Genomic DNA, 16,371 nt, shown 5'->3' with positions numbered 1-16,371 from the left:
GATAGATAGATAGATAGATAGATAGATAGATAGATAGATAGATAGATAGATAGATAGATAGATAGATAGATAGATAGATAGATAGATAGATATTTTTGAATTGAATAATTGGTGATTGTAAATTGTCCGTAGGTGTGAATGTGAGTGTGCTTGGTTGTCTGACTCTATATGTGGCCCTGTGATACACTGGTGACCTGTCCCTGGTCTCACCCTAAGTCAGTTTGTCGCCCCTGGCCTGTGACCACAACCTGTGAGTGGGAACTGAAAGGACACGATCACAGATACAGGTGGCGAAAATAATTTTCCATTGCTTGGTGTCTAGGCTTACCCCTATGATAGGGTGAGGAACCACAATGGTCATTCAGGAGGTTCTTTGACTAGAACAACTGCTTCTTCGCATCAACAGGAGTAAGTTAAAGTGGTTCGGGCATCTGTCTAAGACGCCTCCTGGACACCTCCTACATGAGGTGTTTTGGGCATCTCCCACAGCAGAAGCCCCTGGTACAGACCAAAGAGATTAGGCCCCTACAACCTGGATCTGGATAAGGGGTAGAAAATGGGTGGTTGGACATTATCGGCTTCTTATTACCAATGAAGTAATGCCACAGTCTAACTGAGAATTGTTGCTGACATTTCCAGCCCTTTATGACCACAGTGTGCCCATCTTCTTATGGCTACTTTCATCAGGATCATGTAATGCATCATACGTCATGTCATCTCAGACATATTTCTTGACCCTGACAGTATACTATACTCAAATTACCTCCACAGTTGCCAGATCTAAATTCAATGGAGCGTCTTTGGGATGTGTTGGAATGGGAGAGTTTAAAACTCATCAAATTCAAAACTCTAACACTTGCCTACAAAACTACAATGACAACAGCTTGATCCTACCTGAACTCTTTTGGGTCTACACTCCCTCCCGCTCACTACACTAGGCCAACAAAAGGCGTCTGATACACCCACCACATTAAGGCCCAAGGTCGATAGCTAGACTCTTCTCTTCTGTGGTTCCCCAGTGGTGAAAGGAGTTACCAAACTCTGACCTGCAGAGTCCCTCTCAGTCTTTAAGAAAAGACTAAAGACTAAACACTTAAAGTTGTTTTATGACACTTATCCAGGTTGTTTTCTACTGACTAGATCTTTGCTTGTGTTGTATCTACTCAGATGTAGGTCGCTTTGGATAGAAGTGTCTGCCAAATCAAACTGTAGAATTGTTGAATTGTAGAGTGGCATCCTGAAGGTGCTGCCAACAAATCTGAAGCAACTGCATGACACATTCATGTCAATGTGTGCCAAAATTTCAGAGCAATGTTTCTGGCATTTGAATTTGTGGGTCCAACCGGGTGGCCAGTGAGTGTACATGGGATTGTGTGATAATTCAATCCCACAAATATTCTCAGTGTCATCCAATCCTTAAGATTTCAGTTCTACTTGATTTAACAAGGTGTGTTCGATTGTATCAACCACTGTTGACAGTGTAACCAAACTAAGGAAAACGCCCAACAATGCCATCTAATACTGACTTCTGTCTGAATTATGCCAAATAGGACCGCACACTGTGTTTCGTCTTCCAAATCCTGTCCATTACAGGCCTGCAGTGTTTCCTGTAAACCCTGTGGATCCTTAATTGAGCCGTCCCCCTTACTTAAGTGTGCAATGCTTGTCAAGCTTTTCACTCTAATGCACCTGTCTACAATAATAGTGAAGCAGAGATGCTACTCAAAACTTTATTTTACAGAAATAAAAGAAGGCTTTTTTTTTACTGGCTTGTAGATTTTACGAGTTGCTATCGTAACGCAATGAGTTAACTAAAACTTTCCAGCTGACTGTTTATCACACAAAAAAGGAATTGTGCTTTTTGGTTCTTTTACAGATTTATTATAGGTCTTTTAAAAAAATGACAAAAATCTGCTGGGTCATAAATATACATACAGTGACTTGACTAGACTGTTGTGTTAATCAAATTATATTAGTTGTGTTAACAGTTGTTATTGTGTTAACATGATGTGACCTATGAGACCAGATTCAGAAATACTTTTTGTGCTGGATCAAATGACTGACTGTGAGAGCATAAAAATCTGATTTTGTCCTAACATCTTTCGCTGTTATTGTCTTTTTCATACCTTTTACGGCTTAGAGCGTCAAATGTCTGTAGCCAGTGTCATTGACAATGACTGGAAATAATATTGCGTTCTTATATTAGATGTTTCCATCAAAAACCAAAGTACTCAATGACAATTAAGTGTGAATGTAGGAGACAATGAGCTGGGTCAGGAGAACTGAATTGCCACGAATTACTGCAGGTGTCGCAAAGTTGGGGACAAACTATAGACTGTATAAAAGATGGACGTAGCAACCGGCCCTTAAAAATGAAGCCAACCCAGACGAACAAACCTACGTCAGCTTGCTGCTGGCTCCAAACAGCCCTGGCTCCCATAGACCTGAATTGGAAAAGAAGTGATCACAGATCACGAAATACTGCATTCCTACAGCTCAGGATTTTTTTCTTATTAGTTCTCATAGCCAAATTCAGAGATCAGGTGGCCAATCTGAAAATAAATCAATACTGAATTTTTTAAAAATCGTCAAATTTTGCGCAGAAGGCGGTAAATGTGGGCAGGCAGAGAGGGCCTGCCTCTCAATCCGTCTGACCAATCGCTGCTCCTATGGCTCCGCCCCCCTCCAACGATTTTTGCGTCACTGCCTCCAAAAATCCAAGATGTCAACCCAGAAGTAGCAAAACCCTGGCTTCATTTTGTCAGTGCAGAAACCAACGGGTGACGTCACGGTAGCTACGTCCATCTTTTATACAGTCTATGGGACAAACACAGGAGAATTTCTGTGTTTAGAAAACTGTTTCCACTGCACAACGTAGATATCTCATTTTATTAAGTGGTTTTAATAAACTAAGCCTCTATTGATAAATGAATGACTGTAAGATAACATTTTATTTTGGTTCTGCAAAATGCATGTCAGCAATAGATGTGTTGATTCTACAACAGAACTGCTTACATTTATTTCTTTATCATTTCAGGCTCTGTGCAACATTGCTAACATATCCTGTCGTGACTGAGAGCATGTCTGATAGGATTTCTAGAAAGTCTAGAATGTTGTGAATGCCCTTCTCCACTTTTGTATTTGTAAAGCTACTCCATAGATGGTAAATGGAGTATAGATATTAAACCAGTATTGGGAGTATAGAGGAATTACACTGGCACGGGATGACTGACAGATGAACTTAACACCAATTTAGCAGCTTCCTTTCCAGCTGCTGGTTGCAGTTAAAAAGCAAGCTGCTAAATCATTTATATTCACACACTGGTGTTGCATTGGCCAACACAAGCTTCTGGGCTTTTAGCTGGAAACGTGACACCAATTTATGGTTTCAGCATGACCAATATGGACTCTGAAAGCAAGCAGTGGATGCACGTGTGGCTTTTTCCATATTAATTTGAAGACAGAAAAACAGATGTACCTCCTGTGGATGTTTTTGAAAGGCTGTGACTTTGCATTTTCTACCGAATACAGACGCTAGTTATGAGTGACCTGTAGCACCATGTTTGAGTGATTATTCCTTAGGTATGCTACACACAGCGGTCAGATATAGCACAGGATTTCTAGAGAATTTAGACCTTCCCTCTGTGTTTAGGCACCATTGATGGAAAGCATGTGCAAGTCAAAGGTCTTTGAAAGTCTGGCAGAAATAACTTCAATTATAACTACAACAAAACAACACTCCTTCCTCAACCATCCCTATGAATAATGCAATACCTATGCACAATTTCAGGTCGACAAACCTCTGATACAGACCATATAGTGCTTCTCTCACCTCCAGTGTGGGCCTGTCACAGTTTACCTAGAGAGGAAGCTGGTTAATTACAGAAAAGAAACACTAATACTGTATGGACTGTCTCATTTAGTCTTACTTTTTATCTTTCTATTCTGCTAAAAGCACGTTTTGTGTGATATTTATTGCAGAATTTGTACCAGAATCGTATCCTGGGCCTGGCGGCCATGGCCTCCCCAACCCGCAATAGCCAGACCCGCCAGCGCTGCAAGGATGCGGTTCGTCACAGCTACGGCCCCGAGACCTACGTTGTCAATGGTCTGAACCAGGAGGCCTTCATGTTGGGGCTGCCACGCTCCACAAGCGACACTGACCTTGTCTCTCCAGATGCTCGCTCCACCCTCACCATCAGCTCCTCTCACTACACAATAGGACAGTCTGAAGACCTAGTGATCACATGGGACATCAAGGAGGAAGTGGATGCTGGAGACTGGATTGGAATGTATCTTGTTGGTATGTGAGATATTACATGATGACACTAAACTATAGAGTTTGATGGAAGCATATTTAGTGACAAGAGCTCCAAAAGTTACCCCATACAAGCTACATTAAAACAAATATTAATTGTTTCTTTAAATAGTATCAGACAGTTGCAATCAGACTTTAATAACTAATAATGTAACAGCTGTATGTAATGTGAAAATATTTTATGAGAACTGATACTGTCAGGACAGAGTGCGGTAATGGTTATCACATCATGGTTTTGCTGACAGTTATTATCATATTGAAGTGGCAGCAAAAATATCTAGGGTGGTGACCTCAAATATGAGCAAATACAACCAGAACTATCCGCATTGCTATGCCATTAGATGTCATTAGATACCAGTTACGGATAGGTTAATCAGAGTAATTCAATTATTTATGTGTTTAATTTTTTGGTTTTGTATGATGTATAAAATGTCGACATCATCAAAACCAGGTTATTACAACATGTACAGAATGGTTAGTTTTCTTAAAAATGTAATGTAAATGTCACTACATCAGCTACATTAGCTGTCTTAAGTCAGGGTTAGCATGTTAGCAAACTAGCTTTAGCTTTAACTTCCACATTGCATATTCTTGTGACATTTCCTTTACTCCTCCTATCACCTTAAGATTAACGTTTTTTTTTCTTTATAATTTTAATGCTGACATTACATAGATTGTACCAAGAATTAAGCTCAAACCACACACAACCATAGTCTCATAGAACAGCTCATATGGCTGTAGACTTTTACTCTTATTTTCTTTCTATTGTCTTTAATTGTTACCTGAGCCACATTGACAACTGAAGTTTCTGTGTTCTGTGTTCGATGATATTTGTTGATACTGGATCATTAAAGATCATTTAATGTAATGATAATGCATTTGAAATGTAGGTATCTGAAGGCACTAGAAGCAATGCAGACTTCATCAACTATCATCCATGAAAAATGAAATGCATTGTAATTGGAAATTAAAAGTAATGAACAAATTGTAGAGGGTAGAAGGCGAAGGGATGTTTTCATCAGTTTTATCTCCTTCCAGATGAGGCTCTGTCTGAGAACTTTCTGGACTATAAGAACCGAGGAATCAACGGATCTCACAAGGGACAGATAGTTTGGAAAATTGATTCCAGCTCCAACTTTAGTGACTGTAAGTAACCAGAACACAATTTGTCCTTTATTTTTCAGCAGAACACAGTTTTCACCCAAGAAATACGTTTCTTATTATTATCAGCTGAAGTTAGTCCTCCATAAACAAGTTAGGTTGTAATGGTGAATTAGTTATCCCAAGTTTTTTTTTTTCTTTTCATTTTTGTTCCAATTTCTGTACACAAGAAGTCATTCACACCATTGTGTAACAACAAACCAGCTGGGATTTCTTTCTATAAGTTGAAGTCATACTGACTTCTGAAATACGGACACGTTTTTGGCCTCTGTTTAAAGGTTGTAAATGATGATCCCTGTAGATACTGGCAAACTGCAGCTGAAAAACAGAGGCAGGATAATTCACATGGCCTGGCAGGCAACTCATTCATTGGACCGTGCTGCATCATCAACACTATACAGACCCTGAAGGAAAATTTAGTTCTGGTGGCTGACAGCAGGTCATGCTGCATTTTACTGAACTGGTGTGTTTAATGATTACGTCTGGGGCAAAATGAGTTCACCAAGAAATAAGTGGTGTTGAGCATTTAAAATCAAGTTCTAAATACTGACAGACAAGTGGGTGATTGAGCTATAGCTAGGTTTCCAGGTAACTGTCACACAAATTTAAATAGAATATTCAAAATGTGGCAAGAAAACAGAAATGCGTATTAGGCTTGTTTCCATTAACTGTTGTGAAGTGAAAAAACTGGGCGGTGTAGTGTCATCAGAAGATGGAGGTGAAGGCTTCATTATGCATAAGTAGAAAAAGCTGGAACAACTATGGAGGAGATAAACCAAACCAGGGAAAACTGCAGAGAAGGTGTCATTTTTCTTCATGTGAGCTGATAGTGAACATGTTTCATGCTGTCAAGAAGTGTAAAGACAGAAGCAGAAGCAGCTGATCCATCGAGGTAAATGTTTGCTACATCATAGCACTGGTGCGGTGGCTTGCACTGTCGCCTTACAGAAAAAAGTTACTACAGTCATGGAAAAAATTATTGGACCACCCTTGTTTTCTTCAATTTCTTGTTCATTTTAATGCCTGGTACAACTAAAGGTACATTTGTTTGGATAAATATAATGATTAGGGATGGAGTGATACCTCTTTTTGATTTCCGATACCAATACCAATACTTCAACTTTGAGTATCTGCCGATACCAATACCAACACCAATACCGATACCATCTTTCCTCCTAAACTTTTTTGGAAATACCTTATTTGCATGGATACATTTGTTTAAGGTGACTTTATCAAAAGCCTCATACTATTAAAGCATAGACTTTGCTTTTCTAAAAAAGGAAAAAATAGCCAAACGCATATCTCAAAGTGAAACTGTAGCTGCTTTATTTGAGCTGCAATTAGACTACAGTGTGCACTCAGTGCCATTCAGATATTTAGAACAGATCTAAATGACACAGCAACATTAAGCTGCAATTTAAAGGTTAAATTACCAAAACTTGGTATTAAATAATAGTACCACTAATAGCTGCTCTCGGCTCTGCGCATGAGCAGTAGTAAATGAGGCCGGAAACGTTGTGAACTGCTGCGGGATCGGATCCAATAGGAAGGGTATGTCTGCAGAGCCGGAGACGGCACGTACAGGATTCATTATTCATTATTCATTTCTTCTGGCAAAATCAGGCCGAATCTATTTTAGATCGCGCTGAAAGCGTTACAGTCAGCTAGACGGACGTCTCAGCTTTTGATTGACACCTAGTTTGGCCAATATGAGGGCTTTGGGGGTGAGTGACAGCCTGAAGGGCCAATGGAGTGTCTCAGACAGTCAACCCGGTACGCACAAGTTCCATCCTTGTAGATTCGAACAGTCGGGTTGCAGACACTCTCTGACGCTGTAAACTTGTAGCCAATGAGCAGACAAACACGTGGATGTGTTGGAAGGCAGGATTGTGTGTGTGTGGCGGCATCGGATTGGCCATTTACCACTGTGAAGTAAATCATCCGATGCCATAATTTCGTCCAGTATCGGCCTGATACCGATACCCAGCATCGGATCGGCGCATCTCTAATAATGATAACAACAAAAATAGCTCATAAGAGTTTAATTTAAGAGCTGATATCTAGACATTTTCCATGGTTTTCTTGGTTACAACCAAAATCATTTAGGTTCTTTCATCAATAGCTATGGCATTGTACTGCCAAAAACTTGATTGCATAACCATTGTTTTTGATATCTGCAGCCATGTGTTTTAGCATGCTCTCCACCAGCTTCTGACATTGTTCTGCTGCCACAGCAGCCCATTCCTGCTGCACAAATTCAAACAAATTTGTTTTGGTTTTGGGCTTGTGGTTCTCCATTTTGGGTGTGATGATTTTTCACAGGTTTTCAACTGGATTTAGATCAGGGGTCCGTTTCACAAAGCAGGTTCAGCAAACTCTGAGTCTAATCCTGAACTCTGAGTTGATCTACTCTGAGATAGGAAACTCAGAATTTCTGGTTCCAGAACAGCGGATATGAGTTAATTTAATCAACTTGGAGTAGTTTCACCTGGAGTTAAGCATGTGCACCATAACTATAAAAAGCCGGTATCAATGGAGCCCTGATTCAGCGTTGCCATGGCAACGGGGAAGCAGAGGGCTGCGTTTTTCTCCCCACTAGAATTGGAAACACGTTCTTAAAAAGAAGTGCAACACCACTGCAGCTGCAACACAGAGGGAGACAGCATGGGAGAACATTGCTGCTCAGCTCAGTGCATAAGTTTAATTGCCGTCCTTTGCAATCACAATAATATTACAGGGGAAAACTGCTTGAATGGTAGCCTATTATTTCATTTAGTTGTAGTCTCGCAATGGAGAAGCGTACTTGGCAGCAGCTTAAGATGAAATATAAAAACATTGTTCAAGTCTGACTTTGCAGTATAATGTCATTAACAGAATATAATTTAAAATTAATTTAACAGATCTCTACATCATTCACCTGCAATCCTGTGGAACCCCTCCTTGATGGTTCTGACAGGTTTATGTACAGGGAAAACGACAAAGATGGGTAAAGGCTGTTTCAGGGCGAGCCACACTTCTCTGACTGATACAGTTGCGTTACTCAGGTGCTCTGCATCTCCGACATTGTACAAAAAACTTCCATTTGCAAAGGAACGCAGCACAACAGACAATATCTGCTGGGATGTGGGATCATGACTACGGTTGGTAATATTGCATATGTCAGGACGGATTAGGTTGTATGTAGATGATGAACTGTGAAACAGTACCGCACGAACATCTATGCGTGGTCTGATAACCATCTCCTGACGAATATTTAATTTTCTGCGCAGTAATGCTGCACCTTCATCCACGGGATCTTTGTTAAAAGGACATGCCATGTTAGTGAAAAGTTGGCTGGCAACGTGTTTTCAGCTATACAGCTAGCTTAACATTGTACTCATATTCTCCAATGTTTTATCCTCCAAGGACCAGACAGGTGATGTATTTGGTAGGATTTTAGGAATGGAAATATTCATACTTTTCATTTTTGTAAAACTGAAAAAGAACAAAACAATACAAATATAAGTACCAAAAAGTGCTTCTACCTACACCATCAAATAAGGTGATAATTAACTTATACAAGTGTCTGAGATGCATAAATGTCTATATATACATGTAGAGAAATGTAAATATGTAAATACTTTGCAAAACACACGTAACCTTAACCACAGGTCTGGCACATTTACCCGGTGCTAACAACTAGCTGGTCTCCAAAATACAAAGTATATGTTCAAAGTATAGAAATGGTAACATAAACATGTGAACATAATATTTAACAGTGTATAACTTACGGATGAAGCCATTTATGTGGACTTTCATGCAAAGATTAACAGGATGCTAGGGGTGTAACGGTACCCAAAAATCATGGTTCGGTACGTACCTCGGTGCGGAAGTCATGGTTCAGTTCGGTACGGTTCGGTTCTCAGTTAAGGGGAAAAATAATTTAAAAAAAAAAAAAAAAAAAAAACTTGCTCAAATATAATCCAACTTTTGTATGTTTTATTAAAGCAAAACGCTGTTAGCAGCTCAGTAAAGCAAATTAAATATAAAATGTATACAAATGTAGCAGAAATACTGCTGCATAGTTCTCAATATCAAATAAACAAAATAAAATAAATAAAAGTACAAGTGCAGCATTAACAATTCCAGCTTATTGGTCTGCTGTAAATAGAACTGAACTGCTTTTTAAGTATAAAAAAGGAAGACACTGCTGCAAACAACCAAGTTCAGCAATAAAAAATAAATAAAATAAAATAAAAAATTCAAATAAATGAAAGAAGTATTATGCAGCCAAATTTGAGCGTGTGTTGCTGTTCATGAATGAGGCGAGTTTGTAAAACATGGCTAACTACAAGAGCACTCTGAGAGCGCAGACCTTAGCCAAGCAGCTCATATCCACCCATATTGTGATTTCCAGCAAGTTCTGCATTCATTTTATCGACACTATTAGATTCATGGATAATCAGAACATAGCTCTAGCATTTGAATTGACATTGATATCGTCAATAACAAGCTGATGGAGTGATGAACGGTCATTCTGTACTCTCAAATATTTTGTACACTTACGTTACTTCTGCACTTACTTAGCGGCTTTAATCTGTTAGCTAACGCTATGCTGGTTGGCTTAACTACAGCAATGTAATTGCTAACATAAACAGACAGCGAGTAGCTTAAACTAGGTTAGCACAACTTTAGCAATGTAAATGAAAAGCACGACCAACGCAACGAAGCACGCGTCAGTCGTCCTGACACATGGCAAAGAGAGTTGAAGTGAAACAGGAGACATGTTGAGTCATCGTTATTGTCACAATGTCATTATAAACTTATCTATCAGTAGCTCTTTTCAGCCCACTCCTGTGATGCTGCCTGGCTGTAGCTTCCTCATGTACTACTGAGAAGACAGCGGTGAGGACTGAGGACTGAATGGAGTCAGAGCTCCAGCACAGCAGGCAGTTACACTTGGATGCTGCCTTTTCAAATGGGTGTGTAAGTTTGACATGTTGCCGGATGAATAGTTGAGGACTGTTTCACAATGTGGACATACGGCTTTCGTCTTGTCGTCTTGCTTTTCTCCTTTTTCGGACTTCACCAGGAAACCGAAGTGATCCCAAACGGGTGATTTTAATGACACCGGAGTGTCTTGCAGCTCTGGCTTCTTCTTTGTTGTTGTTGTTAGTATTAGCCACCCCATCCGCAAGCCATACAGACCAGGCTTATAATGACCGACAGGAGAATAGACGGTCCGTCACATCCTGTGGTCTACTGGAAACTCCTACTTTTTTTTAGCTCCGCAATACTGCGCAACTATGAGCCGGAGAAGGTCCACCGCAACTGTGGGCACCATGAGATTTAAAGTGTCGTAATTGAAACAATTCTGTACATTGGCCATTTTTAATAGTCTTAAAATTTTCTTACCGCGGTACATATCTGTACCGATCCGAAAGGGCCTGTACCGAATAGTTCAGTACAAATACGTGCATTGTTACACCCCTACTGGATGCACACCAATTTTCCATGTTCACTCTGAGCCCAGGAAGTCAAACAGAAGCTTCTAGAACATCACTTCCTGTTTCAGTGCAGCTGCCTTTTTGCTACTATTAAATGGTGCTAAAGAACACTTAAATGTATACATTTGTATATACAGATATACAGTACACCCGCGTTCAGGGTCAACAGACTCAGAGTTTTCACTAAACCTGCTTTGTGAAATGGACCCCTGGTGACTAAGCAGGCCAAGGTATGGCTGGAATGTTCTAGTTCTCCATCCAGGCTTTAACTGACCTTGCCGTGTGACAAGGGGCATTGTCTTGTTGGAAAACCAGTCATTTGAGGCAGGAAGAGTTTTCCAGCTGATGGAAGAAGACTGTTTTCAAGAGCAGCCCTGTACATGACCTGGTTCGTTCACCCTTCACACAATTGCAGTTCCACCCATACTAAAACAACCCCAGATCATCACTGATCCACCCCCATGTTTTACTGTAGGGGCAACACAATCTGGTTTGTAGGCTTCTCCAGGCTTCCTCTGAACCATTGAGTTGGCTGGAGTGGGCATCAGCTGAAAATTGGATTCATCACTGAAGAGAACTTTAGCCCAATCATCAACAGTCCAATCCTTGTGATCCCCAGCAAAGAGAAATCGGGCTTTCCTCTGCCTTTCGTTGATGAAGGGCTTCTTCTGTGCCCTTTGTGACTTTAGACCAGCTTCAAGGAGTCAGTTTCGAACTGTCCTTGCCAAATAAGTCACGTGTCTCAGCAGTGCCCACTCACTTTTAAGGTCCACGTCAGGTCCTGCATGATGTTAACACCCAGGTACTTGAACTCTCCACTCTCTCCGCCTCTGTCCTGCTGATCCAGAGTGGGTAGTATGCACTCTGCGGCTTCTTGCTGTAATCCACAATCAGTTCTTTAGTCTTGCTGACGTTCAGAAGGAGGCTGTTGTCTCTGCTACAGTCCTCCAGGTGGGTGATCTCCATTAAATAATCCTCCTCGTTGTTGCTGATCAGACCCACCACTGCTGTGTCATCAGCAAACTTAATGATGGTGTTCTGGTGTGGACAGACAGTCATTAGTGTACCGTTAGTACAGCAGAGGGCTCAGCACCCTGGGGGGCACCAATGTTCAGGGTGTTGAGGGGGATTTCCCACTGAAATGACTGCTGGTCAAAAAGCTGTAGACCCACCTGCACAGGGAGGAGGTGAGTCTGAGGCCCAGCAGCTTAGTCTGGAGGGGATTATGGTGTTGAACGCTGAACTGAAGTCCACAAACAGCATTCACACATAATTCCCCTTCCTATTGTCCAAGTGGGCCAGGGCTATGTGTAGCAGGTGATTTATGACGTCGTCTGTGGATCTGTTTGGCCGGCATACAAACTGTAAGGGGTCCAGGGAGGCAGGTAGGGAGGAGGTGATGAAGTTTCTGACCAGTCTTTCCAAACATTTCATCACCACAGTGGTAAGGGCAATAGGCCAGTAGTTGTTATGACAACTGGGCTTGACTTTCTTGGGGATAGGAACAATGATGGACTGTTTAAAGCACCTGGGGATGATGCAGTAGGAGAGCGAGAGGGTGAATATTTCCATGAACACCGGTACAAGCTGGTTGGCACAGGTTTTGAGGACACGGCCTGTTATACCGTCAGGTCCTGCAGCTTTCTTGATATTCACGCATTGAAACATCCGCCTCACGTCATGCTCCGGTCATGGTGCGCATCTCCTCCTCTCTGCCGGGCAGAATGCGCACCTCTCAGCGCATGAAAGTTGTTGAGTTCGTCGGCCAGAGAGATATCAGCACTCACCATGGGCATCAGTGTTGCTTTATAGTCTGTTATTGTTGTTAGTCCCTGCCACAGTCCCCTGATGTCCCTCTGCTGCAGCTGTGACTAAAGCTTCTCCTTGTACTTCTGTTTGGCCTCCCTCACGGCTCTGTGGACGCTGTAAGTAGCAGCCCGGTAAAGTCCCACGTCTCTGTTAGCCAGTCCTGTTTTTTAGGCGGCGGTGCAGAACTTAAGAGCATCCTGGATGCCTTTGTACATCCACAGCTTCTGATTGGGAAACTCCTTGATAATTCTTATGGGGCTAGTGTCCTCCACTAGTTTCCCAATAAATCCCACAACTGCCTCCGTAAACACACTGACATCATCACTGGAACACGTCCTAGTCTGCTGTCTCCAAGGCGTCCTGCAGGGTGGCCTCTGATTGGTCAGACCAACACGATACTTCTCTCTCTACCGGGGCTGTTCGCTTCAGGCGCTGTCTGTACCTAGGATGTCAGATAGGACATACAGTAAAAGGTAAATGGTCTGCACATATAGCGCTTTTCTACCTTAGTGGTACTCAAAGCGCTTTACAATGTTTTCTCATTCACCAATTTACACACACATTCATACAGCAATAGCGACACAGCTGCCATGCACAGTGCCGCCTGCCATTGGGAACAACGTCGGGTTCAGTGCCAGGGACGCTTCGACTGTGGAGGGGCAAGGGGCCCCAACCCTGCAATTAGAGGACAACCCCCTCTACCACCTGAGCCACAGCTGCCCAATAGTAGTAGTAGTATTTTGTAATCAGCTGCATTTTTTTGTCGTGTTCATTGTATTCTTCAGGTAATATACCTAAGTGGTACCAGGCATTAAAATGAACGAGAAATTTAAGAAAACAAGGGTGGTCTAATAATTTTTTCCATGACTGTAGTGTTGTGGAAATTTTTGCTATGATCTTAATAAGGTCCAGAAGTCTGAGATGTCTTTGTCTTGTTTTATTCAAAGCTTTGAAGGTACCAGTCATACAGAGTGCAAGCAGTCTGCAGGAGAGTACACATGAGTGCAGGCAGCGTGGTATTCTTATACATATACAGGCGTGGCCTTCGCTGCAATGGTAGTATAACAATCTCGTGCTTTATCATCAACAGCTGGGGATACAGGGTGTACTGATCCACAGACATTCGAAGACTAAACACATAGGATCAGACATCAATAGTCTAAACACATTGGATGCAATAAGGCTGTGTTTCCTATAATCTTCTTGACACGAACAACTTCTTCTTTATTTTGTACGGTCACTAGTCTCTTACCTTAATATGTTATGAAAACACATTTCCTCCCATTGGGCCTGCAACTTTTCCACTCAGCTTTAATGTAACTTGCTTTGAGATTCTTCAGTGCGGTATTTTCATGCAGTATTTTTCCCATTACAGTAGGTCGGAGTCTCAGCTCTTTCTGTGTGGACCCTGTATGGGTTTTCACCTTACTACATCTATCCATTATCCATACACTGCTTAATCCTCACTAGTGTCGTGGGGGGGCTGGAGCTTATCCTAGCCGACTCAGGGTAAAGGTAGGGGACACCCTGGACAGATCACCAGTCTATCACAGGGCTACAAAGAGAGACAAACAAGCACACTCACATTCCTGCCTACAATTTAGAATCACCAATTAATCTCAGCATGTTTTTGAATTGTGTGAGGAAGCCAGAGAACCTGGTGAGACCCCACGCTGCACAGGGAGGACATGCATACTCCACACAGAAAGACTGGGACGTGAACCGGGGATCTTCTGTGAGACGACAGTGCTAACAACCGAGCTACCGTGCAGCCCAGTACAAAGACATGCTGAGGTTTATTGTTGCTTCTAAATTGTGAGTGTGAATGGTTGTCTGTCCCTCTGTGTTGGCCAACCTATCCAGGGTGTACTTTGCCCATTTTGCATATTGGCTCTTTCTCGACAAAGTAAACCATCTCAACTGAGTGCAAAAACGCTGTCCATCATGGCACAGAAACTACTATAAAGACTTCTGATGTGGTCACACAGCTTGTACGAACTGCCTCTAATGGAACATAATGTGACCCTAATATTACTCTGTCTGCTCGATGTGTGAATTACCTAATCTTTCCTACCGTGTCAGGCATGCCAGTTTCAATAAGTGGTAACGTGCCAGGGTTGTGTTAACAGCTTGTTGCACTTCCCTGAAGTGAATACAGAAAAAGTCACTTGATGCTGGAGCAGTCTGTAGAAAAGTAACAGGTTTGCTTACAGAGGCACATCATCAGAGGGACGGCTGCAGTGAGACAGTCACAAACGGTGCACATTCACTGCATTTAGGGACTTGTGGAATTGTTTGTATGAGGTAGAGAGACTACTTGTACGCAAACATGAAACAGAATAGACTTGAAGCTGTGCAGGTGTTTCCACTCCGTACTGCCAAGCACTAAATCACAAATGGAAGTGCCTTTTTCAGGAGGTTTAACTGTATTCGGCTGACCCTGTTTCATTAAACTGGGTGAATTATTCATCTTCCCCCAAACATTTGTTCTTGTCAGCACTGTAAAGTCTCCATGTGTTTGAACAGCCACATTTTTCCTCAAAAACAAGGCGTTCTCAACTGCAATATACAGTTAATACCTTAATGGAAATTTATGAGCTTAGATTGGGATGATTTTCTTGACAGACGGCATCTCACAAATGAGTAGTTCAAGGACTGTCAGAAAGTTCAAAATGTGATGATATTGTATGTTGTGATAAACGGTACCATTTTGATCATTTTAATAACATGCCTTTCAAACATACTGGTGCAAATAACACAGATAATACAGCAATTGTTCACCTCCTACAACATTCCTTTTTGTAAAAAGTTCCCCCACTCTCTGTGGTTGACACTTCTGCCATTATCTTGTTTGTGAAACAGAAAGACAAGGGCAAAGCTATTGATTTATCAGTCAGTTTTTGTTTCAAGTCTTCTCTGTGGTCATGAGCTCTGGGTGTAGTGGCTGAAGGAATGAGATCGCAGAAGCAAGTGGCCAGACTGAGTTCCTCTGCAGGGTGGCTGGGCTCTGCCTTCGAGATATGGTGAGGAGCTCAGACATCCGAAGCGAACTCTCGAAGTAGGGTTTCTGCTTCTTTGTTCTGAAAGGAAGAAGCTGAGGTGGTGTGGGCACCTGGTTAGGATGCCGCCTAGGTGATTTCCTTTTAGAGGTTTTCTGGGCACGTCCAACTTGGAGGAGACCCTCAGTTAGAACTTGCTGAAGAGATTTCATATCTCATTCTGCCTAGGAACACCTTGGGATCCCCCAGGAGTAGTTGAAAAGAATTGCTGGGAAGGTAGATGCCTGGAAGGACAACGTTCACCTATTGCCACCATGACCCAACCCTAAATAAGCAGAGGAAAAGGAATGAATAGACTGATGGCATCATTTTCTGTTTATTCATTGTTGTGGCTAATAATGTCATCCAGTCGGAGTCTTTGCTCCCCATGAGCAAATCTCTCATCATTTTATTATCCGAAGACAAACGCATAAAAGATTAAAAAGATATAGGATTATATACAGCGGGGAAAATAAGTATTGAACACGTCAACATTTCTCTCAAAAAACATATTTCTAATCGAGCTATTGACATGAAATTTTCACCAGATGTCGGCATC

General features: G+C 41.8%; 1 protein-coding gene across 1 annotated transcript in view; it reads left to right on the top strand.

Moving 5' to 3' along the window:
• LOC103370626 (E3 ubiquitin-protein ligase HECW1-like) overlaps nt 1–16,371 on the top strand; it is a gene marked incomplete at its 3' end in the record, with an annotated part of 73,275 nt that overhangs the window by 3,349 nt on the left and 53,555 nt on the right. Inside the window, exons 2-3 of the mRNA XM_008299745.1 lie at nt 3,982–4,303; nt 5,357–5,464. Of these exons, the coding sequence (XP_008297967.1) occupies nt 3,982–4,303; nt 5,357–5,464 (430 nt within the window). The remainder of the gene's footprint in view (nt 1–3,981; nt 4,304–5,356; nt 5,465–16,371) is intronic.

Source organism: Stegastes partitus, unplaced genomic scaffold, assembly GCF_000690725.1.
Source record: "Stegastes partitus isolate 25-593 unplaced genomic scaffold, Stegastes_partitus-1.0.2 Scaffold1454, whole genome shotgun sequence".
Classification (NCBI taxonomy): domain Eukaryota; kingdom Metazoa; phylum Chordata; class Actinopteri; family Pomacentridae; genus Stegastes; species Stegastes partitus.
The sequence above is the reverse complement of the archived record's forward strand: the minus strand, read 5'-3'. Positions and strand labels throughout refer to the sequence as shown.